This window comes from Eublepharis macularius, chromosome 5 (genome assembly GCF_028583425.1).
Source record: "Eublepharis macularius isolate TG4126 chromosome 5, MPM_Emac_v1.0, whole genome shotgun sequence".
In the NCBI taxonomy this organism is placed as follows: domain Eukaryota; kingdom Metazoa; phylum Chordata; class Lepidosauria; order Squamata; family Eublepharidae; genus Eublepharis; species Eublepharis macularius.
In genome coordinates, this window is record NC_072794.1 from 149,175,565 (window position 1) to 149,200,737 (window position 25,173).

At 43.6% G+C, this 25,173-nt stretch overlaps 1 protein-coding gene across 1 annotated transcript in view; it reads right to left on the bottom strand.

Annotated features, from left to right (window-relative positions):
* Positions 1-25,173, bottom strand: part of RIPOR3 (RIPOR family member 3) — a 150,100-nt gene that overhangs the window by 17,769 nt on the left and 107,158 nt on the right. The window contains exons 11-15 of the mRNA XM_054980599.1: positions 22,712-22,857; positions 8,847-8,976; positions 6,360-6,968; positions 2,687-2,826; positions 962-1,094 (exon numbers count right to left, since the gene is read on the bottom strand). Of these exons, the coding sequence (XP_054836574.1) occupies positions 962-1,094; positions 2,687-2,826; positions 6,360-6,968; positions 8,847-8,976; positions 22,712-22,857 (1,158 nt within the window). The remainder of the gene's footprint in view (positions 1-961; positions 1,095-2,686; positions 2,827-6,359; positions 6,969-8,846; positions 8,977-22,711; positions 22,858-25,173) is intronic.

The following is a 25,173-nucleotide window of genomic DNA, read 5'->3' on the forward strand; positions in this document are numbered from 1 at the left end:
GTTATGCCACCTACTCAGCATGCAGTTGTAGCTGTGGCTCTGTGTTTGAGATGGATCTGTTGCTTTGATTGTGTTAGGCTGGCATCTGTGCACTAGGTTGTGTGTGTCAACATAATGCTGGGGGGGGGGCACCGAGGAATCTTATGAAGCTTTATAGCAGGGGTCTGCAACCAACGCATCTAAAGCCAAAAGTGGATCAGTCCAAAACCAAATATGGCTCTTGGAAAAAGAAAATCAAACCATATCTTATCTTAATATATTATACAGTATAACAGAATAACCGGTATGTGAAGACTATGTTAGTTTTTGTATTGTCGAAGGCTTTCACGGCCGGAGAACGATGGCTGTTGTGGGTTTTCCGGGCTGTATTGTCGTGGTCTTGGCATTGTAGTTCCTGACGTTTCGCCAGCAGCTGTGGCTGGCATCTTCAGAGGTGTGGCACCAAAAGACAGAGATCTCTCAGTGTCACAGTGTGGAAAAGATGTAGGTCCTTTGTATCTGTAGATCTCTCAGAGATCTCTCAGAGATCTCTCGATGTCACAGTGTGGAAAAGATGTAGGTCCTTTGTACCTGTAGATACAAAGGACCTACATCTTTTCCACACTGTGACACTGAGAGATCTCTGTCTTTTGGTGCTACACCTCTGAAGATGCCAGCCACAGCTGCTGGCGAAATGTCAGGAACTACAATGCCAAGCCCACGGCAATACAGCCCGGAAAACCCACAACAGCCATATGTTAGTTTTTCTTTATATGGGACCAAATGGCTTCTTAGAGATGCCTTACAAAAAGAGAAATTACAGCAGTGAACAGTTCCCCGTAATCCAAGTGCAAACCATGCATAGATTTATGCCAGTGTACTAAAACAACAGTACCGGGCGCTCCTGTGTATATTTAGTACCAACATAGTGAAAAGGCCTCATTGTGTTCAAAGGAAGCTCATTGAAATGTGATTTCCCCACCTGTAGAAGAGCATTGCAGAACCTCAGATGAACATCTAGAAGTGCATCTAGGTCATCGCTGCCTGTGGTTAGCTCATCATTTTCTGCTTTAGTATCACAGCCCAGGGAACGTAATGTGCCATCATTGTAGGTGCTGGTGTTAAGAGAAGAAAATGGATAGTTAATAGTACGGGAAGCAGAGCAGGAACAACAGGAAATGTGAGAGTGGATCCCATGAACAAGTTCCAAGTGTGCTCGACAGTCTCTGCAGCAGAGCTCACTTCCTCTTCCTGTAGCGCTTCCGTTTGTGCAAGGGATCACTGAAAGCCATGGATATTGTGCAAATGGAAGTGCTAGCAGGAAAATAATGAGCTCTACCGCACAGGCTGTCTGGCGCATATCAAATTTGTCCATGGGATCCAAGCCTAAAAACAAATAAGTAAGCCATGGTTATCATTTCCATCACATTATGATAGACAGCAGACAGAAATTGCATTCAGACATCACAGACAAATTCCAGTTCATCTGCAATAAGAACCAGTCTGGTTTGGGGGGAGGGAGCTTTCTCACTCCACCAAGATCCCACACATGGAGCCAAAATAAATAACTTCCCGGTTTAGCAACTCTATAATTCAATTGCAGTTTGTTGTGCCATTCAAATATGGGTGCTTTAACAAACTGCAGTTTCTTCTTTCTCCACAGACAAGAGATTCTAAACCAGAATTAAATCCTGATTTAGAGTCTTGCTTTAACGGAAACGAAGAAATGGCAAACTTATTAAAGTATCCAACCATCACAACAAATTGTGCTTTCTTTCTACAAAATGAGACCTACAAATATTTAAGATCTACAAATAAAATCTACCAGCTGCAGACAGCATCCTTTGTGGAATTTAGTTTGGCCTCCATAGAAACAAGGCCTTTTCTGTTGTAGCCCCTGTGTTTGCTGCACTCTCATATGAATGGTCCGTGTGGTTCCCTCTTTGCTATCCTTCTGAAAACAAGTTGCAACTTCTTTATTTTCAAAAAGCTTTTGCTCTGTTTACCCTTCTGGGTGCTTTATGTTATTAATTATTATTGCATTTGTGTTGAGTAGTCAGTTTTAACATCATCAACGCAAATGTGTATGTGTAAAGTGCCTCAAGCCATAGCAGAATATGGCACCCCATAGGACTTTAAAGGCAAGAGATGAACAGAGGTGGCTCGCCTTTGCCTGGCTTTATAAAGCAACCCTGGACTTCCAGCTTTGTCTTCCAACCAAGTACTGATCAGAGCTGACCATGCTTCTGAAATCTGATGAGATCGGTCTGTTCTGGGCTATGCAGGTCACAACACAAATGCAGTAACAACTAATAACATAATGCAGATAGACAGGTAAAAAGACCAGATGCAGCAAGCAAAAGCTTGAATTTTATATATATTGAAGAGCTGCTGTAGCACAGTGGTTAAGTGGTTCGGCTGCAAATCAGCACTCTACTGGATCGAATCCCACTACTGCCATGAGCTCAGTAGGTGGCTTTGGGTAAGCCACTCCTCTCAGCCCCAGCTCCCCTGCGGTATTATGGAGATAATAATAACACTAACTTGTTCATTGCTCTGGGTGAGACACTAATCTGTCTAGAAGAGGAGTATATAAGCACAGTTATTGTTGTTGTTGTTGCTATTTTCAAAATCAACATACGCCTCTCACGAGATTTTGAGCATTCTAGCTGGCAAGCAATCTAGTCCCTTTTGTGGAAGAACCCACCTGACACTGCAAGTCCTTATACTCCCCAAGGACGACAATTCATCCGCACTACAGTCAGCATTCAGGAAATCAAAACTTTCCAGCACCGTCTCAACCATCAAGCTGTCCATCGAGGAATGTTTCAGATGGTACTTTTTTGGCTGTTGGTAAACACAAAGTAAGCTAGGATTTCCTTGCAGACAGAAACAAATTTTATCCAAATGGCTTCAGTGCCATCAAAAGCATTTAAAACATTAGACAGATATCCAGACACTTTAAAAAAAGTGGAAGTTCTTTTTTTCTTCCTTGGTTGTGTTTATACTGAATGTTAGGATGTTGCAGGGAATTCCTACGGCATGCCTTTTATTTAGCCACTGTGATGATGGCTGTTTTATATACGTAAATCATCCATTACAGTGCAAACCAAATCAGACTCACACCCTTCTAATCCAGTGAAGCCAAAGGGCTTAGAAAAGTGTAACTCATTAGTATTGCACTGTAAAAATTGCAGTTAAACCTTTAATCAGATGTGGCCATTATGCTTCTTGATCTGGGAGACTCGCTTATATTAGAAAATAGCTTTCCCTATACAAAACTGCCTACAAGCTGAGGTCATCTTATAGGGCACTGCTTCATATTCCATTGACACTATCCAACATAAGAAATGGATATATCTTCTTGTTAACACAGGAAGTAAACATATCTGCAGCATTTTTGTGGTATATGGAATTACCTGCCTCAAGGAATTTGGCTGATAATACACTTTTCTCCTGGTCTTTAGGTGGCAGTGAAAAGCTTATTACAAATGCTTTGGGGAAGTGAAAAAATCTTGTCAGTGTGGGATGGTCCATTGCTATATGATTAGCAGCAGCAGGGGATGGTTTTACGTCATTGTGCCGGGGAATTTATTCTGGACCAGTAGTCGATGCACCCCCCCCCCCAAGTACTGTGGCAACGTTTTGTGTGTGTGTGTGTTACGTGCTGTCAAGTCACCTCCAACCTACGGTGACCCTATGAAGGAAAGACCTCCAAAACAACCTATCATTAACAGACTTGCTCAGATCCTGCAAACTGGAGGACGTGGCTTCTTTTATTGAGTCAAGCCATCTCGTTTTAGGTCTTCCTCTTTTCCTACTGCCTTCCACTTTTCCCAGCATTACTGATTTTTCCACAGAATCTTGTCTTCTCATGATGTGACCAAAGTACGATAGCCTCAGTTTCGTTATCTTAGCTTCTAGGGAGAATTCAGGCTTGAGCTGAATTCTCCGTAGAAGCTAAAATGATGAAACTGAGGGCTATCGTATTTTGGTCACATCATGAGAAGACAAGATTCTGAACTATTTTATTCTACTACTTTTCCTCCAAAAAGCTCAAGGTGGAGAATATGATTCTCTCCTCTGCTTTATTCTTACAAAAGCCCTTTAATTATGCTAGGGTGAGAAAGAAAGTAACCAAGGACTCTTAGGGCCAAGCTACACATGACGAATGACACTTGAACGGCAAGTGTATTTCTCCCTGTTCACTTGCCCTCCACTCAATCCACTTGCTGTTCAAGTGTCATTCGTCATGCGTAGCTTGGCCCTTAGGGAGCACTACTAGCCAGGTCTATTCAGAATACTAATTCCATAAGGCTTACACCCAAGAAGTGTTCTTAGCATAGCCCTGCTCATGAGCTTCTGGGATGAGTGGGGATTTGAAACCATATCTTGAGTCCTAAACGCATTCTAACCACCACACCACACTAGCTCTATCAACTTTCTCTGACTAAACCCCAATTCATCAGATGCATGAAATGCCCAGTGAAGGATCTCGGGGTGTTTATTTTCTACTTTTATACCCCGTCCCTTTCTTCCCAATGAGGACCCAAAGCAGCTTACACCGTTCTCCCCTCTTCCATTTTATGTTCTCAGTCGTTATGTATGTTAACTGGCTTAAGTAAGTTAACTGGCTTAAGTTAACTGGCTCACCGCCCAGAGCCCCTGGGATGGGCGGTATATAAATTGAATTGAATAAATAATAAAAATAAAGCTAGAGAAATTGCATTATCATCAAACGCTGGGTTGGATCCAGCACCAGGACTGTGGACAGTCCCAGCTTTCCCCTCCCCACAGCAGTCCTTCCCAAACCAGCTATACTCACAGAAGAGGCAGGAAGGAGAAATTTTGCCATCTTCCCCTTGCAGCCTCGCATCCCACATGGATATTATACCACACTGCAATCCTCGGAATAAACTTTCCCAGGGTTGGAAAGGGCTGCTGGGGTGGGGAGGGAAAGCTGGAAAGACTGGCAACCTCCATCGCCTTCCGCTGAGAGTGCCGATCCAACCCACTGCTGTTGTCAATGGTCTCTGTACTTTCCTTCATTACATTTCAGTTTTACATCATTACATCTTGTCTTGTATTTCTTGCAGTTCGCAGCCCTTTGACCCTGCTAGTTGCAATTTCTTTTGTAACCTGATACGTAATTGTCTGCCTAGTAAGAACCCACTACATACAACTGACAAAGTACTGGAGCTAAAATAAAAGAAGTTGTCTTTAAGTAGCAATAAGGACTGCTATGTAGAAGAAAACCTGTTGTAGAAGAGGAGACTAAAAACTAGTAAATGCATACTGGTATGAGGCATAAATCAATTAATTGAAGAAAACAAGATTAAGTCACAAGGGGCCATTGAGGAGGCATCAGACTGCAGGTAGTACTTGGGGATACATTGCTAATATTGCCTTTTCAGAATTGTACTGTGAAGTTTAGCAAATTGGCCTCTTTTGTCTATTCCTCCAGGCTCAGATTAATGATGGCGTGGCACTTGTGGATGTTCTAGAGCTGCCTTCCCTGGGCCCATATAATGAAGTATACCAAGTGTTTACTCTCGCTATCTACGGTAATGATAACACAAGTGATGCCATGCCAATGGTGCCCTAGGCCACCACACCTTTATGTGTGATGTCTCTGATTTCACTCTGCAATCACTCATTTTAAATCTAATTTTGCATAACAGTCTTTTCCCGCTGGTCCCATGCACTTCTCTAATATATAAAAGGCAAGCCATGGTGCCAATGAATCACTTTTTATCCTGGCTCAGGCGCACTCGCAGGCTCCTCCATTGGGATAAAAAGTGAGTTGTCGGCAACATGGCTTGCCTTGGAGGCCCCGAGGAGGCCACCATGGTGGTGGGAAGGCCCAGCACAGTGGTGCAGCCCTCCAGAGACCCCAAGGAGGCCACAGTGGCAGCAGAGAGTAGCGGCACAGCCCTCCCAAGGTCCTACAGTGGCCACAGAGGTGGCAGGAAGGCGTGGCACACCAGTGCGGCCCTCACAAGGCCCCATTGTGGGGCAGGGCAGGGCAGCCCTCACAAGTTCCCTCAGTGGGATGGCATAGCCCTCACAAGGCCTTGCAGGGGACCCACCAAATCTGTTTTCTAGAGCCCATTGTATTTGTTCGCACAATAGGCTTGGTTGCTAGTATGTATATATTTTATATACTCACGCACACTGTTGCTGTTCAACTGCATGCATTTGCTGAAGTTAACCTTGCCAAGAAATTTCATGCCACAATAAATGTGTTATCCTATAAAATATATTTCTCTGTGTGTCTGCACATAACTGCACACATCCATGAAAACATGCTTGTCATTTCCAAGAACAGAAGAGGAGGAAATGATGAACAGCAAGAGCAAAACTTGATAGCGAAACCATACCTTTAGTTTGTCCCGGATACAGAAAACCTGGTATTCTAATTCATCCAGCTGAGTGGGACCTGGATGCCTTGATTTCAGCAAATGCAATATTGCCTGCAGAGTTTTCTCAATGGAACTGGAGCTTCCATCTGGGCTGGCATCAGTATTGTCTTTCATACCTCTTTGACCAGCAGAGAGGGTTTTTTCTTGTCGCGCTGATGGGTGGCTCCAGTTGAGGGTGAAGGCATGGCTTTCATCTTTCTTCTGATCCGGGGGACACGATGGGATAGTTAGTGCAGAGTCAGCATGAGGCGTTTCCTGCAGGATGTCTAGAGTCCGACGGCTGAAGGGTCGGCACTGCAAAACATCCCGTTGCTCTCTTTCTGCACAAGCATCCCGTAAGCTGGCCAACGACAAGGTCCTCGGATTGGAAGGTGGCGTGATGTTCCTACTTTCTGAACCTTTCTGATCCTCGGAGCTGAACGAGCTACCCTCAATGGTCTCCGTGAAGCTGTGGCTTGTGCTCCTCAAACGCATGTTAAAATCGCAGTCAGCCAAGTAGCTCAGGATGCAAGAATCTTGTGTCTCATCACCAATGTCTACCTGTTTCTTCCCTTGCTGTAAAACAGACTGAAACAAATAGAAGGAGATGGAAAGGTAAATATGCCTTCCATACTATATAAACTCCATCCTAAAATTATATGCTATTATATCCTTTTATATAAGTGAAACTCTCCTACTTAGTTTCACTGCTACAAACTAATACGGCAAACTGACTGCACACCAAAAGGAGATGTTTACATTTCCAAGCAAAGGAATGTTTTGATTGCCTCCACACTAATTGCATTCTGTCTCCTTGTGATATATGTCCCCTTCTTTCTCCCCTCTCTCCCCTCCTCTTCTGTATTTGACCAGTTCGGAACATGCATCTGACGAAGAGAACTTGATTCTCGAAAGCTTATGCTACAATAAAATTGGTTAGTCTTAAAGGTGCTACTGGACTCTTTTTGATTTTTCTCCTACTTAGGTACACCCCTTTCTCTTCCATGAAGATAGTTTCAGGAAGGTAGCCGTGTTTGTCTGCAGCAGAAGAGCAAGATTTGAGTTTAGCAGCACCTCAAAAATCTTGTTGGTCTTTAAAATATTACTGAACTTAAATCTTTCTCCTTCTCTCTTTTCCCCTCTCTTCTCAGCTGCTTGGGAGTGGGCTTCCACTATGTCTTTAGTTCTACCCAGCAGGGCTTCTATTTGAAGAAAGACAGGAAATACAAATATTATATTATAGGGATGACATTTATTTTAAAAGGGCTATTAAATGAGAGGGAAAATAAGAAAGCATATTTCAATGTTTTTGCAATTGTATTTCAACGATTTGTCCTTTATTTATTACTATTGGTTAAGAATATGATCACTCCCTTACTACAGGCTCTCAAACACAGACTGGATTGCCATCTGTCAGTAATGCTCAAGTTTTGAATTTCCCCAACTCAGTAGGGGGTTAATGGCCTGTAAGGCTTCTTTCAAGTCTAGATTATGTTCCATAAACTATAATCATGATTCATGATCAAGAAGCAACCTTGTTGTGGATGACTACTAACGTGCAGCGGGTGATAACTCCATGGAGGGACTCAGATCTGGGGTAGAGAATAACGATTGCATACCCATGAGATGTTGCATTTATGACGACCTTATGTATTGGCTACACACTGCAACATGGATGCACATTAAACCTGCAATCACCAGTTCATAGTTTCTGATCCAGCAATAAAAATAGTGCACATGGCTCCAAATGCTATATGCGCATGCAGTGAAGAGATTTACTGATACAGCACTACGGGGCGGGTCCTGTGATCCATGCACACAAGGATCACAAGATCTTCCTTGCCTTCATCTTCCCCCTCCCCTGGTTCCATCTCTGATTCCAGGAAAGTTTATTCTCAGGGTTGAGGGGCCTGTGTGTACAAATAGCCACATCAGTCAGGTGGCTGCGGTGGAGAGAGGGACGGGGAAAGAAATAGCTCTTTTCTTTATGCAAGAGGCAAAAGAAAGGTGACCTCATTCCCTTTCCACTACAGCCAACCAACTGGCACGGCTATTAGCACACACAAGTTCCTTGACCTGGGGAAGAAACTTTCCCAGGATCCGTAAGAATTCTGGCGAGGAGGAAAGGATGAGGAAGATCCCTGACCGTCTGCTTTCTGCTTGTGGTTCATAGGATACAAGCCTGTGCCACCCACAAAGATCCTGACCTACAAAGTAGACCCATGATGCTGGAGGATTTGATCTTTATTGTTACATAATATGCCCTCTGCTTAATATTCTATATATCAGATACCGAAGTTTAGATACCTTTCATTTTGAAATTGCACTCCAGCAATGCTTCACTACGGTGAACTGGCAATGTACTTCAACTATTTCATTCAGTTTTCCCAGTCCATCCCACAACAGACCATACAAGGAGCTACTGTTTAAGGCTTCGGTAGAGAAGCCATTCCTACCCCTACTTACAAGGTAGTATTTTTCTCGGAAGCTGGGAGTGTTCGGTGGGGTCCAGCTGTATAGGGAGTTCTTTCTGCTCCCCACAGAAAACTTGGCGGTGGATCCAGGTGACAAAATTAGATTTTCTGCGTCAAAAGGGCTGTGAACAAGAAACAAATTTACTTAGAATTCTGGTGGGCCCCAGAGCACATTTGCAACCTTATGAAGAGCATTTCTCAAGTATTCTCTGTTATGGCTCCCACTGTGCGGAACGGCCTTCATGAGGTCAAGAAGTCATTCCTCAGAATAAGTAAAACAGAACTGGCCAGGAGGGAATAGGGTTGTAGAGTAAATGGAATTGGTCACGAGTAAGGTTACCATATTCAATATTACATATTTTCGATACTTCTATATACTCGCTATAACTTCTAACAAATAACAAAGTTTAACAAACTTTTATCAAATATTTCAATAGGTCATGTATCAGAGTACAAAAGTTTATTATTTATCTCATAATAAGAAAATACAAGATGCTTCTGCTCAAAAGGTACTTCCTTATACGTTTATATTCAAGATGTTACATTTAAAACTTATTTTCATACTGCTTCTACAATGCAAGGCATTTATGTACCATTTTTTAAAACTGTTTCTCATTCTAAATTTGTCTCCGGCTTGCATAATACACATTCCATCTCTCCTCAAATCTCATGACTGATCTGTTTTTCAAATAGGTTGTTAATTTCACCATTACTGCATATTCGGCATGTTTAATTTTCCCATTTTTCTATGCTTGGACAGACTTCTGATTTCCATTTTGCTGCGTAGATGATTCCAGCCACTGTCACCATATATTCAAATTGCTCTCCCAAAACTTTTGGTAGTTTATTAGGCAATATTCCTAATAGCATATTCTTAGCTTCCACAGGAAATTTAAATTTTAATATATTCTGCAGTTTTCTATGTATTTCCTTCCAATATCTTTTTGCTTTTTTGCAAGTCCACCACATATGGTAGAAGGTTACACATACCAATTTTCTCTTAATGCCTGGCTGGCTGTGAACTTAATTTCTTTTTCCCCTAACCATTCCCATTGGTGCATAGGGAGTAATGATGAAACCAATAAATTGCAAAAAAAAGGTTAGTTATGAAATTTGAAACCTAAAATGTTGAATATAAATATAATCCAACATAAGTAAGTACTATTGTATTTTACTGATAGTGTCTTAAAAAGTATAATGAAGAGGTTTGGAGGGAGAAATATTTTTTTCTTATATACTTTGTTATATATAATTATTTCTGATCTATACAATTGTTATATAAACCCCCTTCCCCCCTTTCTGTTACCAGGTCCCCCCTGGCAATCAGCAGGAGGTCAGGGGGTGAGGGGTGGCAGGTATGGATGTGAAATCCTCATCCCTGTGCAATAATATCATTTATGGAGGGACACGTAGCGCAAAAAAAATTGACCAGTCTGCCTCCCCCTCCCCTCCCCTCCCCCACAGATCAGCTGAGGATAGGTGGGCAGAGGCTTTAATTGATTGGAGTTTGCCCAGCATAAGCAGTCACCCGCCAAGCTTACATAATAATAGTAACATTCGATTTATATACCGCCCTTCAGGACAAGTTAATGCCCACTCAGAGCAGTTTACAAAGTATGCTATTATTACCCCACAACAATCACCCTGTGAGGTGGGTGGGGCTGAGAGAGCTCCAGAAAACTGTGACTCGCCCAAGGTCACCCAGCTGGTTTCAAGCGGAGGAGTGGGGAATCAAACCCGGCTCTCCAGATTAGAGTCCCGTGCTCTTAACCACAACACCAAACTGGCTCCCATACACCATAGAGTCTGCCCTCTGAAGCTATTATTTCCAGGGGAGCGAATCTCTATAATATGGAGGTCAACTGGAATTCCGGGGGAACTCCAGGCCCCACCTGGAGGTAGGCAAACCTAGTCAGGAGGGGGCGTTCATAAAGGGAAGGGGCTTATTGCTTATTGCACTGTTCATTGTGTGTATTATCTTGCTTATACTACATTGGTTTCTTTTGTAATCCAGTTGTTGCCTTGTTTTGGGTTATGTCTTACATTGTTTTTCTCTAATCTGGAGAACCAGGTTTGATTCCCCACTCCTCCACTTGTAGCCAGCTGGGTGACCTTAGGTCAGTCACAGCTCTCTTAGAGCTCTCTCAGCCCCATCCACCTCATAGGGTGATTGTTGTGGGGATAATAATAACATATTTTGTAAACCTCTCTGAGTGGGCATTAGGTTGTCCTGAAGGGCAGTATATAAATCAAATGTTATTATTATTTCTTTATTAATTTTTTTCTGATTTTGTAATTCAGTTTTGAAGTCCATTGTAGTTAATGATCTTATTTATTTACATTATTTATAGTCCACCTGTCTTACTGAGACTCAAGGTGAATTACACAGTATAAATCAATACAATCCTCAGCTGGGACATTAATAAACAATAAAATAGAGTATGGATTACAGAAATTATGGGAGTGGGGGAGCAGAAATCCAATACAGATCCGAAAAAAATAAGCAATTTAACATGATTAAATGAGGCAAAAACTATTCAGTAGGAGCATGTTTACAGCAACAGACAGTACACAGTAGTATAGTCTATAGTCCCCATCCCTTTACAAAAGCATCTTTCTGAACTATTTCCTTACAGCATCTGCAAAGGATTGTATCACCTGTCATTCATATCTAGAAAAGTAAGTAGTCATTTCAGGTTATGATTGCCCACCCAGTAAATGTGCAATTATTACTCCTATGTTGCAGGGGATCCAGATGTTTTATTTATTTTCCAAATTTTATATCCTACCTTTCTGCCCTCATAAGGTAACTATTTTAAGATATTGCTCTGGAGCGGCACGGAGGACAATCTAAACTCCCCTCTGTCTGGAGATCAGGGGGCGGGGCCACCAGCCTTGTGATCATTTTCGCCAAGGGCGACTTAAACTTTTAAAAACTCCCCCCTTGTTCCAGCTGACCCAAAGTGACATCATTGTGCAGTCCTGGGAGTGTGTGCACACTTTCCGCGTGCGCATGTGGTACCAGGGGCACCACCTCCTGCCAGGAGTTTCCCCCTGTGCTGGCAACCCCCTGAGTTCCACCACCTCTTTTTACAGAAAAAAAGCCCTGGATAGCACTTATGACATCACTAATTATGAATGGGTCAAGTCCCCACCCCACCATGGCCATACTATGATTTAAAAAGGATTTCATTTTTTTGTTCTGAGTGCTCCTGTACAGTACCGCTGATATACAAGAGTATTCATACAGAACACTGGTTTTAAATCTTTCCATCTTGAAAGGATCCTTTCCACATCCCCTTGTCAGCAGAGGAATCTTGCAGTTCTGCATTGCAGGGAATTCTGGAATATGTTCTGGGATTCACAATCAGCTATATCAGTGATTGTATCAGTTTATTATTATTATTACAGTATTTATATCCAGGCTTCCCTCTTGGCACAAGGAGTGTGTTGCTCTGTTTGAAGTGAAAACATGACCTACAAGACACACTACGCCCATTAGACCATGTGTCACAAGGCAGATTAGGAGCAGGAAGGCAACCTGTAGCTCACTTACGCTTAATCAAGAAACTGAAATACCACTTCGCATGCTGAACAGTATTCTATGACAAATAACCAGGTTTTGAAACTGACACACAAGCCCCTGGTTAAGAGGGAGCCCTGTTAGCATTATTCATTTGTTATTGCGTGCACATGTGTCCCAGGGCTGTATCAGCTGCTTTCATCAGAGGTGAAAGCATAGATCCAGAGAATTTAGATGTGTTAGTCTGTAGTCACAAAATAGTAGAGTCCAGTAGCACCTTTAAGACTAACCAACTTTATTGCAGCGTAAGCTTTCGAGAACCATAGCTCTCTTCATCAGTCTCCATGCATCTGATGAAGAGAACTGTGATTCTCGAAAGTTTATGCTACAGTAAAGTTGGTTAGTCTTAAAGGTGCTACTAGGACCTTGCAAGGGCTAGCAGAACAAGTCTCACTAGATCCCACATGCTGGTAGTGCTTGCCTGTACACCTGGCAGGCAAGACTCTTCTCCTGGTAAGATATCTGTAGACAGCCTTAACATACAGCAAAAGGAGTCAAGATCTCCCAGTCCTCATGCAGCCAACTCTGTCTTGCAACTCTTTGCCTCCATCCTACACAGGGAACTACCTCCCATTGCGCCTGGGTCCCTGCACTTTGCTCTTTTCCTTCCTCCTCCAGGTCTCTACACCATTGTCATGGGTAAGTGGACAGCGCTGTCTCTTCCCATGCTTTCCACTGGCTGCTCTAACAGCTGACCTACATACACAGTCCCAGCAGCTGGCATGCTACACCCTTGTTCCTGTTAATACGGAGGTTCCCCCTTAACCTTTGCTAAAGCTCTATCAGGAAAGGCCAAAGCCATTTGTGAAGAAGATGAGGACTCTGCGCTGCTGGGGTTTGCTCCCACTTACTGATCAGAACCACCAGTGCATCAAATGCACAGAGCAACATTCTTGCCTAAATCTTAATCCGCCTCATTCAGGGGTGTGGGGCTCTGAGATGGTGTTGCTCACTTCCTCTTCCCTACCCATTTTTTTCTGAAGATCAGCACAAAAGGGTTACAAAAAGCAAGGCGAGACCATCTTGTTAAGTGACATTTACAAATATTGGTTATTGTGTTTGTTTTGTGAAAACAGTAAGTATTTAGGCAACTAGCTTCTAAAGTTTTTCTGAATGGGAGTTTGCCATGAAAAGGACAAATCAATCATTCTTTGAGACATTCTGCATGTATTTATTTATTTATTTACACCGCTGTGACCACAAGCCTATGCATACCTAACCTGGGAGTAAGCATCACTGAACATTGAATGACTCCTTACTAGACACACGGGCTTGTAATATATGCTACTTTTCCACTTAACAAGATGCTTGAAGCAGAATCTCAAGATTCATGTGTTTAAACAGAAGTCATCCTCAGACATTGCTTCAAATGTGCAAGAATCTTTACAAAAAGAAATGGATGCAGTGCTAGAATTTATAACTTATAGACATTCCTATATATTTCATAGCAGTTTGAAGACTTTGCCCCAAGATCTCATTACTTTAGTTTTAGAACAAGGCTTAGAGACTGCTTTAAATGACGTTCGCTCACTTTTATATTAAGTTTTTAAAAGCCATTTCTCATACAGTTGTCTTGATCTACAGACCCAAAAAACGTTACAATCCATACTACAGCAGGAGCCAATTTCATTTAATTACAGGAGAGGAAATTCTCCCAAGCTGCGCTGCACTTTTGTTTAAGCGCCACTGATTTCAGCTGGACTCAGACGTATGCATGCTTGGAGGGAGAAGCTTCAAGACAGTCTAAACAGACAATTCTCAGGAGTTCTGCTCATGGCGAGGGCTCTGCTGTCACACTGCCATGGAGGTAATGCTCTCCTGGTGTCAGTCTAATGCAGGTTAACTCACTCAAGCAGACCACGTCACACAGCTGGGGTTTGTCAAAATGAGCCCGTGCCATACAGGAAGATTAGCAGGCCGTCTGCTTCTTCTCACTGGGTAGCAAGTTACCACGAGATTTCCAAAAGACAGAAGTTTCCAGGCAAAGCAGGCACAGATGTAGGGTTGCCAACCTCCCAGTGGGGTCTGCAGATTCCCCCAGAATTACATCTGACATCCATTCCCTGAGCCCTGACCTCCCCAGGCTCAACCACCACCACCCCAAATCTCCAGGAAATTCCCATTGTGGAATTAACAAACCTACAAAGATGTTTTTATGGCCTCCCTAAAAATCATAGTGCGGTCTCATTTTTATATTTTTGCTTCTGTTGTTAGTGTAAAATATTAAAACCACCAATTTACAGCTCATTTTAAACATCTATATAACTTTACTGTTCATTTCAGACCCAAGACAAAACCTTGGTTTATTTTAACTACATTTACTATGTCTGTAAGCTGAATGCTGGTTGCATAATCACTGGAATCCTGGTTTGACGTGACAAATTCTGGTTTCATCACCTTCCCTCAAGCCAGGCATCTCTGCAGCTGATTCCGCACACGTTGGATAATGCACTTTCAATGCACTTTATCAATCGTTTGAGGTGGATTTTTTGTTGCGCACACAAAAAAATCTGTTCCAAATGATCTATAAAGAGGATTGGAAGTGCATTATCCAACGTGTGCGGAATCACTCTGCATCTGGCAGTGCTCAGGGATGGCACAGAGAACAGAAACAGTATACCATGCCCATATACCATGTGAAATCAGAGTAACACTAACTGCACTTAATAAACCAGCTTGAAACCATGGTTTCAGAACCTGATTTTGGCAGAACTTAACCATAGCGCATCCAGATCCTTGCACTAACTCTGGCTTCAAAATGCCTAAAGGGAACATTAGAGTGTAGGACTGCAATTCTGCTTCCTGTTAGGGATACACAAGCCCCACAGGTTTAATGGAGCCTTGTGTTCACCCTTAGGGTGGCTCCACCTTCCACAAACATGCTTCCTGTGCAGAAATCCTTCCATCCTCAGAAATGGTAGATCCAAGCCAATGTGAGTGTTTGTCTGGGTCTAGAATTACAAAGGATCAACCAGCTGTACCTGTAATGAATGGTGGTGGTAGAAAGTGCCATCAAGTCACAGCTGACTTACGGTGACCCCTGCTGGGGTTTGCAAAGCAAGTGGCTAACAGAAGTGATTTGCCACTGCCTACATCTGCTTAGCAACCGGGGTCTTCCTCGGAGGACTCTCATCTAATTACTAACCAAGGCTGACCCAGCTTAGCTTCTGTGATCTGATGAGATGGGGTTTGCCTGGACTTTCCAGGTCAGGACACCAGTAATGAATACAGCTTCCAAATATGTGAACTTAGCACATTAAAAGAAAGGCTACTCAACCCCATACTGTCTTCTTTAGCTGGCAGTAACCCTCCTAGGTCTCAGGTAGATGTCTTCCAAACCCTGGTGTCTGTCCCTTTAATCAGAAACAAACTTTCTGTATGCAAAACACACCTATACATCATAAGAGAAATGCTATCAAATTTTCATTGTTCCCTCTTCAATGGAAGAAGAAACCATCCTGAACTTCCCTTCTGTGTGCCTCTGCCCTGTGAAACCCCACAGGGTCCCATCCTGGAATATGGATTTATCCCCTTCTAGAGGAATCGTTTCTCTATTCACGATTAAAGTTTTCTTTTAAGTTGCTGTTTTAAGTAAAGACATTAATACTGGAGAATACCTGCTGAAAATAAACAAGATAGTCTCATCACACTAAACACAGAGCTGTGTGTACGCCAGCCATCTACCAGGAAATGAATACATCGATTCTGTGCACAAGCCCCCCCTTGAGAATCCACTTGGCATCAGAGTGACATATTGAGCAAAACTCGGAACATTGCAAAATGTTTTCAGGTTTCCCACCAAAGATTAGCTCATAAAAACAGAACATGCCATCAATTAAAGGGTTTCTCAGAAAACTTGCTTCAGCCTTAGAATGTTTCTTTCTTGGAGGTTTTAAAAAAACCCCTGTGTGTTATTTACCACTATAAATGACATACAAGACAGTCGCCTGTGAGTATTCTCATTTAGAACCGATTTCAGGATAAAACAGAAATGATGCTGAAGAGCCACGTTTATATCTCCCGTTTTTCCCCCCTTCTCTCACACATACACACTTTAAAACAGTTGAGATAATAAGCTCCAGTTTTTACTGGATAGTGGCTTAGGGTGAAGAAGCAAAATTTAACTCTGCCCCACCGTGCATATGTGCATATGTGCATATGTGTGTGTGTGTATATATATATATATATATATTGCAGCAGGCCAATACGAGCTGTAGGGTGTTTGTGTGTTTTCGATCAGGGAAAATTAAATCCCTCCCCTTCCACAAAGCCACTGCTCAAAACCAAGTGACCCTGAGGCTAGTTTCTTTCTTTTTTTTAAAGTTAGGAAACCTCACACCAGACTACATCTGCTTCAGCCTTTAGGCAATATATATTTTACACAAATACACACAAATTTACCTGGGCCAGAAGTTGGGGTGACAGGTTTATATTTATATAGAAGACACACACACTTCAAAGACTCCCCCAGGGCTCCTTGGTGGGAAAAGCCATGAATGCAGCAGCAATAACAATTCAGAATGAGTATATTATCTAAGCACAATTGTTTAAAGGGTGGAGAATAGTCCGCAGGCACTTGATACGGTTCTGAAGAAGGGAGCTTTGACTCTCGAAAGCTTATGCCCTGAAAATCCTGTTGATGCCACTGGACTAGAATCTTGCAGTTTGGCTACTGAAGAGGATCTGATCGTGATCCGTGTCTGGATGGGACACCATTATACAAACTACTTCAAAGCTCTTTTGGGGAAAAACAAGGTGCAAATATTTTTTAAAAACCAGTCAAACTAGTAAGATGCTCTACAGAAACAGGGTCATGAAGATAGTCCACAACTCATTTTTTCATGTTCCCAGCTAGGGTTTAAGCCACCTCTCCCAGTAGCAGGGCTTTTTTTCAGGGAAAAGAGGTGGTGGAAATCAGTGGTGGAACTCAGGACCGCACAATGATGTCACTTTGGGTCAGCTGGAACAAGAGGGAAGTTTTTTAAAGTTTAAATTGCCCTCATCGAAAATATTCACATGGCCAGTGGCCCTGCCCCCTGATCTCTAGACAGAGGGGAGTTTAGATTGCCCTCCACGCCACTTAGCGGCGCAGAGGGCAATCTAAACTCCCCTCTGTCTGGAGATCAGGGGGCGCGGCCACCGGCCATGTGACCATTTTTAAGAGGTGCTGGAACTCCGTTCTACCACGTTCCCACTGAAAAAAAGCCCTGCCCAGTACCATTTGCTTCTTTGAAGGGTTTTTTTGGGGGCGACTTTAAACATTGCACAGCCACAGAAATGTAATGACTGCAGCTCCCCCTACCCTGATTACAGCATCTTTAATTTTTTTAAGCCACAACTAACCTTTTTGGGGGGTGGGAATCTGTGGCTTGTGAAAGAGCTACAGCTGCTGCCTCAACCCTCTAACTAAGCAAACAAAAGACAGGGCTGCAGACCAGAGGACTATCTACCAGCAAGTTTACAATACAGTTCAGGAAAAAAACTAAAGCTGATCTAGCCACAATCCACATGGAAAACATCTGAGAACTCTGTTTTGGGGTTTCCCTGAAGCTCTCGGCTGCTGGTGCTCCACTCTGTAACATGTAAGCTTCTTCCCTTACTGCTGCTCATAGGAAGGAGGAGTTTTGGGGTGAAGCTTTGTCCCTGGTGAAGAGATTCCAGCAGCCCTTTTTCTCCCTCTCTGCTTTCAGGCAGAACCCACTCCCTTTTGCCAGTGCTGGTGAAGCAGTTCAGGAGACGGAGACACTCAGAGGCAGCGGGGACGTTATTAAAGAGACAATAAATACGGGTTTAGTTTTCCCTTGTTTCCCATGCTGTTTCTGACAGCACGCTGGCTTCAGCAACTGTCTCCTAAATACACATAATTTGTACTGATTGCCAAGAGTTGTCCTGAGACATCCTTGTTTAAATTTAGAGTCAAAACATTGACTTCAAGTATAAAAAAAGAATTCAGCCCTTAGGGAATCTGGCACACACTCACACTTCTGGATTTGTGCAGTCAGCGACGGGGAAGGGTTGGCAAGCATCAGGTGAATTAGGAGGGGCTATGAAGAGCAGCATGGAAAGTTTTGGCTCAGAACGGGAGAAACTGAACTAGTGACACCTTCTCTGCTCTTGGCTTTGCATCCTGGCTTTCTTGACACTGTCTGCTAGCAGCGGCAAAGAGGCCTGTCTGTGCTACAGTTTTACAATATAGCTCAGAACAAAGCTGAAGGTGATTTATCCAACAGGAAGATCTACAGTGAAAATATCTGACAGCTTGTTTGAAGGGTCACTCAAAGCTGTGTTTGCACTGCAGCAAATATAGGTTAGTGCCAAGTAATCATCATAAAGGCAAAGAAGTTGGAATCACCAGCACAGTCTAAAGGGTCAAAACAGATGTGATGGATACTGTGGAGTTCTGTCAGTCTGTTAAAAAGATGTTCTTGTGCACAGGATCAGGGCCACAGAGAGAAGAACAGGTTTAGGAAAACCATGCAGAACTTAAAGGGTTAATTAGAATGGGGATCTTCATGTTATTATTAAAGGTGGGGAGAGATGTCCTTTTAAAAACTTGTGAAAGGTGGGGTAAAGGAACAACAGTCTGGCTTTAACTAGTGAAACCAAGTGATGGTTAAAGGATTAAATCCCCTCTTTCCTTCCCATACAGCCTTGATCTGAAGAGTACTTGTGCACACAAATTTACCTTTTGGCCCAAGGTCTATTGCAATGCCGAGAGGCAGAAGAAACAGGCTTGGATCCACCGAAGCATTTCAACAGACAAACTTTGGAGCATGGTGCATGACTTTCTCACCTCCCCTTCCTGTTGAAACCTTAAAAACTGAGGGTGGGGATCCTTTAGTGAAGGGGGGGGCAGAAAATCACCTTTTACAGGCAGAAATTCTTGCATCTGAAGAAACGCTCTGGCAAATCCAAGCCTCAGAACAGACATTTTAAATCAAAGAACTATTTCTTTGCATAGCAGGTTTTTTAAAAAGTAAAACTGAAGGCTGCCTTTCTTCTTGGGGACCTCCTTTCCCACCCTCCAAGGAGAAATAAAACAGCTTACATTGCAGTGACCATAAATGCACTGTCAGCATTCAAGTCTGTCTTTAATAGAAAACCATTTACTACAAAAGATGGCCTTTAAAAGGTTTAAAAAGGAAGTTGCAGGTTCTGCGGATGAAGTTTTGAAGTGGAAGCAAAGTGATCATACTGGAATGGTTAAGGAGCTGCACCAATCATTCATAACGGTGTTACAAGTCCGTACGGGAAAGCGGATGAACATATAAGCAAGCGGAATCAGAAGATGTTCTTCCCGTTCCCTTATTTCCACCAGATACTTATTGTCCCATCTCAAAACCTTTTGTTTCCAGCTCTGCTTCATTGTCGGAGGCTGTTCTTCCCATCTGAACAGACATGCCCACAGAGCTAGGGAAGTGAGCATCCATTCCTGCAGCCGCAGTTCCAGACACAGCCGCAAGAAGAATCACCAATAAAGAGGAGGATCCGGGGTTTTATTACAAAGAGAACTTGGCTTCAGTCCAGCAGTTTGCCCCCCGCCCAGGTACGTTCCTTTAGAAGAGGCATGTTTAAGCTGAAGAGTGTTGGAGGGGGACACCTGCAGCTGCCATTACCTAAGTCGAGCTTGGTCTGTAGATGAGAAGAAAGGGCTCTGGTTTGAGCACCACCACCGTAAATTTCACACATTTCTATCCTCAGCACTACAGTCGCCGCACCAAAGAATGCAACTTTTGCTCTCAAGGGCTGCTTTGCTCTCCAGATAGCAGACTTGTGGTTAGAGAAGTTTTGATTTATTTATTTATACACTGCTTTTCTCCCCAAGTGATGAACCAAAGCAGTTCACAATATCAGCCTCTCCGCCTCCATTTTATCCTCATGACTACCACCACCCTGTGAGTTGTGCTGTGAGTGGCCCAAGGTTACCTAGTGAGGTTTCATGGCAGAGTGGGGATTTGAACTTGGGTCTTCCAGATCAGAGTCTGGAACTCTAAATGCTACAAGTGTACATTGTAGCAAAGACTGACACACCAACACTCTCCTCATGAACTCCACAGTAGGGGTGTGCAAAGGCACACCGTTTCGTGTTTCTTGTTTCAGGTTTACCCGAAGCAAGAATCTGTTTCGGAAACAGCGTTTCGGGTTTGTTTCGGGTTTCTTTCGGGTTTTTTCAATGGGAAAATGCCTCCGTCTTCCCGGAAGCCTGGGGGAGGCATTTTCCCACTGAATCAACCCAAAATTGGTGGGGACCTTCCTCTAACTCCTCTCTAACAACCCCCAAGTTTCAGACCGATTGGACTTTGGGGGGCCATGTTATGGCCCCCCCAAACTAGGTCCCCCTATCCTCGCATAAGAAAAGGGAAAAGTGAGCATATTGTTAGCTTGCTGCTGCTCATCTTCTTCTTCATTATTTCCTATGGGGAAAAAATGAAGAGGCAGGCTTCCTCTGCCAGGGGTGGCATTTTGCATGCAAAATGCCCCCCAACCCTCTGGGACCCTTCTCCCACCCTTCCTCCCACCCCCCACCACGGCTCAGACTGCTCCCACTTGGGGGGGGCCATTTCATGGCCTCCCCAAGTAGGTGCTCTCAGCCCCCAAAGTCCACCCCCTACTGCCCCACACAAACCCAATTCCCCCCCAGCTGCCACACACAGACCCAAATCCCCACATTAGCCCCTCACAGACCCAAATCCACCCCCAGCAGCCCCACACCCATAACCCCAGGAACAGGCTGGCAAAGGCCAGCCCTCTCCCTTTGTTCCCTATGCTGGGAACTTATAAACTCTCTTTCCCTGGGCAATTCTGCACAGCCCAGGGGTGCCACAATGGTGGGCACACTTCTGAGTGCCAGCTGGTCCCTGTGAAAGAGCACCCTGAACCACAGACACCCTCCCTCAAATTCCCCCACCACCTACAGAGATGGCTGGCCAGCCAGCCCCATTGTTCCCTATGATGGGAACCAAATGCACAACAAAGAATAAAACACGAACAACACAAAATAAAGTTTTTAAAAAATTATTTTCTCCCTTTCAAAGTACAAGTAGGCAAAGCATTATGACACATTACACCAGCAGTCCCCCACACAGAAAAGTTAACACAACTCACTTAACACCAGAGAATCACAAAAACACAATTCCTGTCAAAAACACTTTATTTCTTGAACAGCTTTAGGTTACACAGCAGGGGGGCACACCAAAGGGCATGGCAGCAGTATCTTACACAAAAATAACACAACTCACTTCACATTAAAGAATCACCCCAAAAAATTGCTGTCAAAAGCACTTTATTTCTTTAACTGCTTTAGGTTACACAGTAGGAAGGCACAACAGGGCATGAAAGCAGTGTACTACACAAAAATAACACAACTCACTTCACATCAGAGAATCACCCTAACACAATTGCTGTCAAAAACGGTGAAGTTGATTGTATTATTTTGCGTAGTACACTACTATCATGCCCTGTTGTGCCCTCCTACTGTGTAACCTAAAGCTGTTCAAGAAATAAAGTGTTTTTGACAGGAATTGTGTTTTTGTGATTCTCTGATGTTAAGTGAGTTGTGTTATTTTTGTGAGGTGGAATGCTGGAATGCCCTTTGGTGTGCACCCCCCCCCCCCCGCTGTGTAACCTAAAGCTCACTTTTCCCTTTCTTAGGCGAGGATAGGGGGACCTAGTTTGGGGGGCCATAACATGGCCCCCCAAAGTCCAATCGGTCTGAAACTTGGGGGTTGTTAGAGAGGAGTTAGAGGAAGGTCCCCACCAATTTTGGCTTGATTCGGTGGGAAAATGCCTCCCCCAGGCATCCGGGAAGACGGAGGCATTTTCCCATTGAAAAACCCGAAACAACCCGAAACGTTTCGGAAATCGCTGTTTCGGATTACCCGAAACATTTTGGGTTTTCTGAAATGTTTCGGGAAAACCCGAAACAACCCGAAACAGGTTGTTTTGGGTTTTTTTCGGGTATCATATACCCGAATTGCATACCCCTACTCCACAGTTAAAATGGCACCATCTCCCAGTAAACTGCTTGCCATTCAACTAAACTGTTCATTCAAGCATGCTGGAGTATTACCTAGAACAAACACACACACACACACACACACACACCAAGAAGAAATATTAAGGCGTGGATTCTCTCTTACTACATGATAATTTCCCCCCTTATGAGACATTGCAGCATATCCTTGGGGTTTATATTTGATAGTATGACCGGGGTCAAGCATCACATCTTGCTAGGTAAACTATTTCAGGAGTCATCGCTGGCACTGCATACTTACTTCCAAAGGACTTCCAGTTGAAGTTTGATGGTACCTAGCTCAGTGATATCCACAATGATGGTCTGAGGCCTGGTCATGAAGAAATCTATGCTGTCACATTTCACCATGCCGACCAAGAGGGTACTCAGTCCTCGGAGTTCAGTGACCTGCAAAAGGATGCAATGCAGTCGCTTAGAAAGCTGATCTAGGACCTGTCATTCACATGCCCCCCACCCCCCACCCCCGTCTCTGCAAGAGTGTTAAGCACAGCAAGGTGTGTGTGTATGTTAGGTTATACGGACAAGGCTTTTACGGTAAAGAAGTGAGCTCTAGAAGATGTTCTGCCTAAAACATTACATTCAGGAAACACTGAAGTGTTCTCACCCATTTAGGATGATACCAGCAGCAGCAGGCCTCACCAGAAGCCGTGGGCCCTGGTAGTTTCCCCCTCTTTCCCTGGGTTGAAGCCAGCCCTAAGAATGGTCACCCAATTGACAGCAGCTGTTTCGGGTCTCTGGAGAACACCGTTTCATCTACTACCTGAACCTGGAGATGGGGGAAAGTGAACCAGACACATTCTGCGTGCAGAAAAGATGCTCTACCCCAGCACTATGGCCCCAAGGCACAGTAGAGATTCAAGACATACCAGAAGCCTGTATGCAACAGCAGAGCCCCTCCCTCCCCCAGAGGAAAATAGCAAGGGGACAGAATGGCCTTTCATCTTCTCTAGATGAGGGTGCGTGCACACCTCCCTCATGCCCCTGGGGATTATCCTTCCCTGTACAATGCAGCAAACAGGTGCTAGCCTACAGCTCATAAGGGGCAGAGGAACTATTCTGCCAACACATTCTATCTCCACCACATCAAAGCAGCAATGGAAGGCAGCTGGGGACACTTCATATTTGCCCACATTGGGTTCCTACTGTACAAATACAAAAGACTTCTGCACCACCAGCATTCCCCTTTCTCACCAACTTGCTTTTTGGAGCTGCCAGTTATCATGATCCTCCACAATCTATTTGGGTTTACAAACGGGTTGCGTGTGTTTATAAACCCTTCTGCTGACCTTTCAAACAGACAGTAGTTTTGATTGGCAGAACCAAAAAGAGGTGAAAGAGTTAAAGCCCCTTCTCTATTCCCCTCCTGGTTCCCAATGCAAATTGAGGCCACAATATCCAGCCACGTATATTTTATAAACAGAGATTCAGGATTTTCATTCTGGCCTGTTTTTGCCAGTAGGTGGCACAGTTGGGGGACACAAAACCATCCCAAGTACTTGGATATGTGGATTAAACTAGATTTACACATTTGTATTGAGGTATTTGGGATTTTCCTGAAAGTGTAACATGAGACTTGTTTCACATACCAATGAGCTAGCAAAGTTGGCATGTACAAATTTTGCCACCTTAAAAAAACTCTTTTGACATGCAAATTAGGCCTTGGGACTGTTCCTCACATGCATAAGTCCTTTGGTGACTTACAGTTTTAACACACAACCAGCCTCAAACAAAAATTCCAGCAATAACAAATCTCCATTTATAATGGGCATTTCACACATGCAAATTGCCACATTGACAAAAGAGTTCTTACATGTAAACTCATCCTCACTCCTCCAGCAGATTTGTATCGCATCCTTTCTCTATGGAGCTCAGGGAGGTATTAATGGCTTTCCTGTCCTCTGTTCTATCACTCTGTGCAGTAGGTTAGGCAGATGGCATGCAGTTGGCTCACTTAAGAAACCCTGCAAGTTTCATGGCAGAGTGAGGATTTGAACCCAGATCCCAGCCTCATTCCAATCACAACACCCATGCGATAGTTAAAACCTTACGGACTCTAGAGGGAAGCAAAGTGTACAAGTGTTCTGGATTGAGATTAGCCAAAAAAATATGAAAAGCAAATCCATCCTGAACTTTGGAAGAGATGATTCATCTTCATTTCAGAGTGCAAGCTTTTGCATGTTTTCTCACGATATTTGCACAGTGGAACTCAACTAACCTCTCCCTGTGTACAGAAGGGGGTGAGGAAATGGAACGTTTTAAACACATTTCCCAAAGCTCTGCTGAGGAGGAATTTGAATTCCTGGTTCCCTCTTGCCACACATCACCAGAAAGGAAGGATTGTTGCAGTCTTTCCCCCCTATTCATAGAACCAGAGGAGTTAGCCATGTTGGTCTGTAGTAGCAAGACAGAAAAATAGAAAAGAGTCCAGTAGCACCTTTAAGACTAACCAACTTTACTGTAGCATAAGCTTTCAAGAATCACAGTTCTCTTCATCAGATGCATGGAGGGACCCTAGTTAGTCTTAAAGTGCTACTGGACTCTTTTCTATTTTTCCCTATTGAGTCTGAAGAGGCCTGGGGGAGGGAGATGCAATTTCCAGTGTAGTAAAGGGCACAGGGGAAGGAGAAGTAACTGGTCCCGTTCCACAGGGAATGGAGAACTATGGGGAGATGGTGGCAGGCTTACCAGATCCAGGCTTGAATG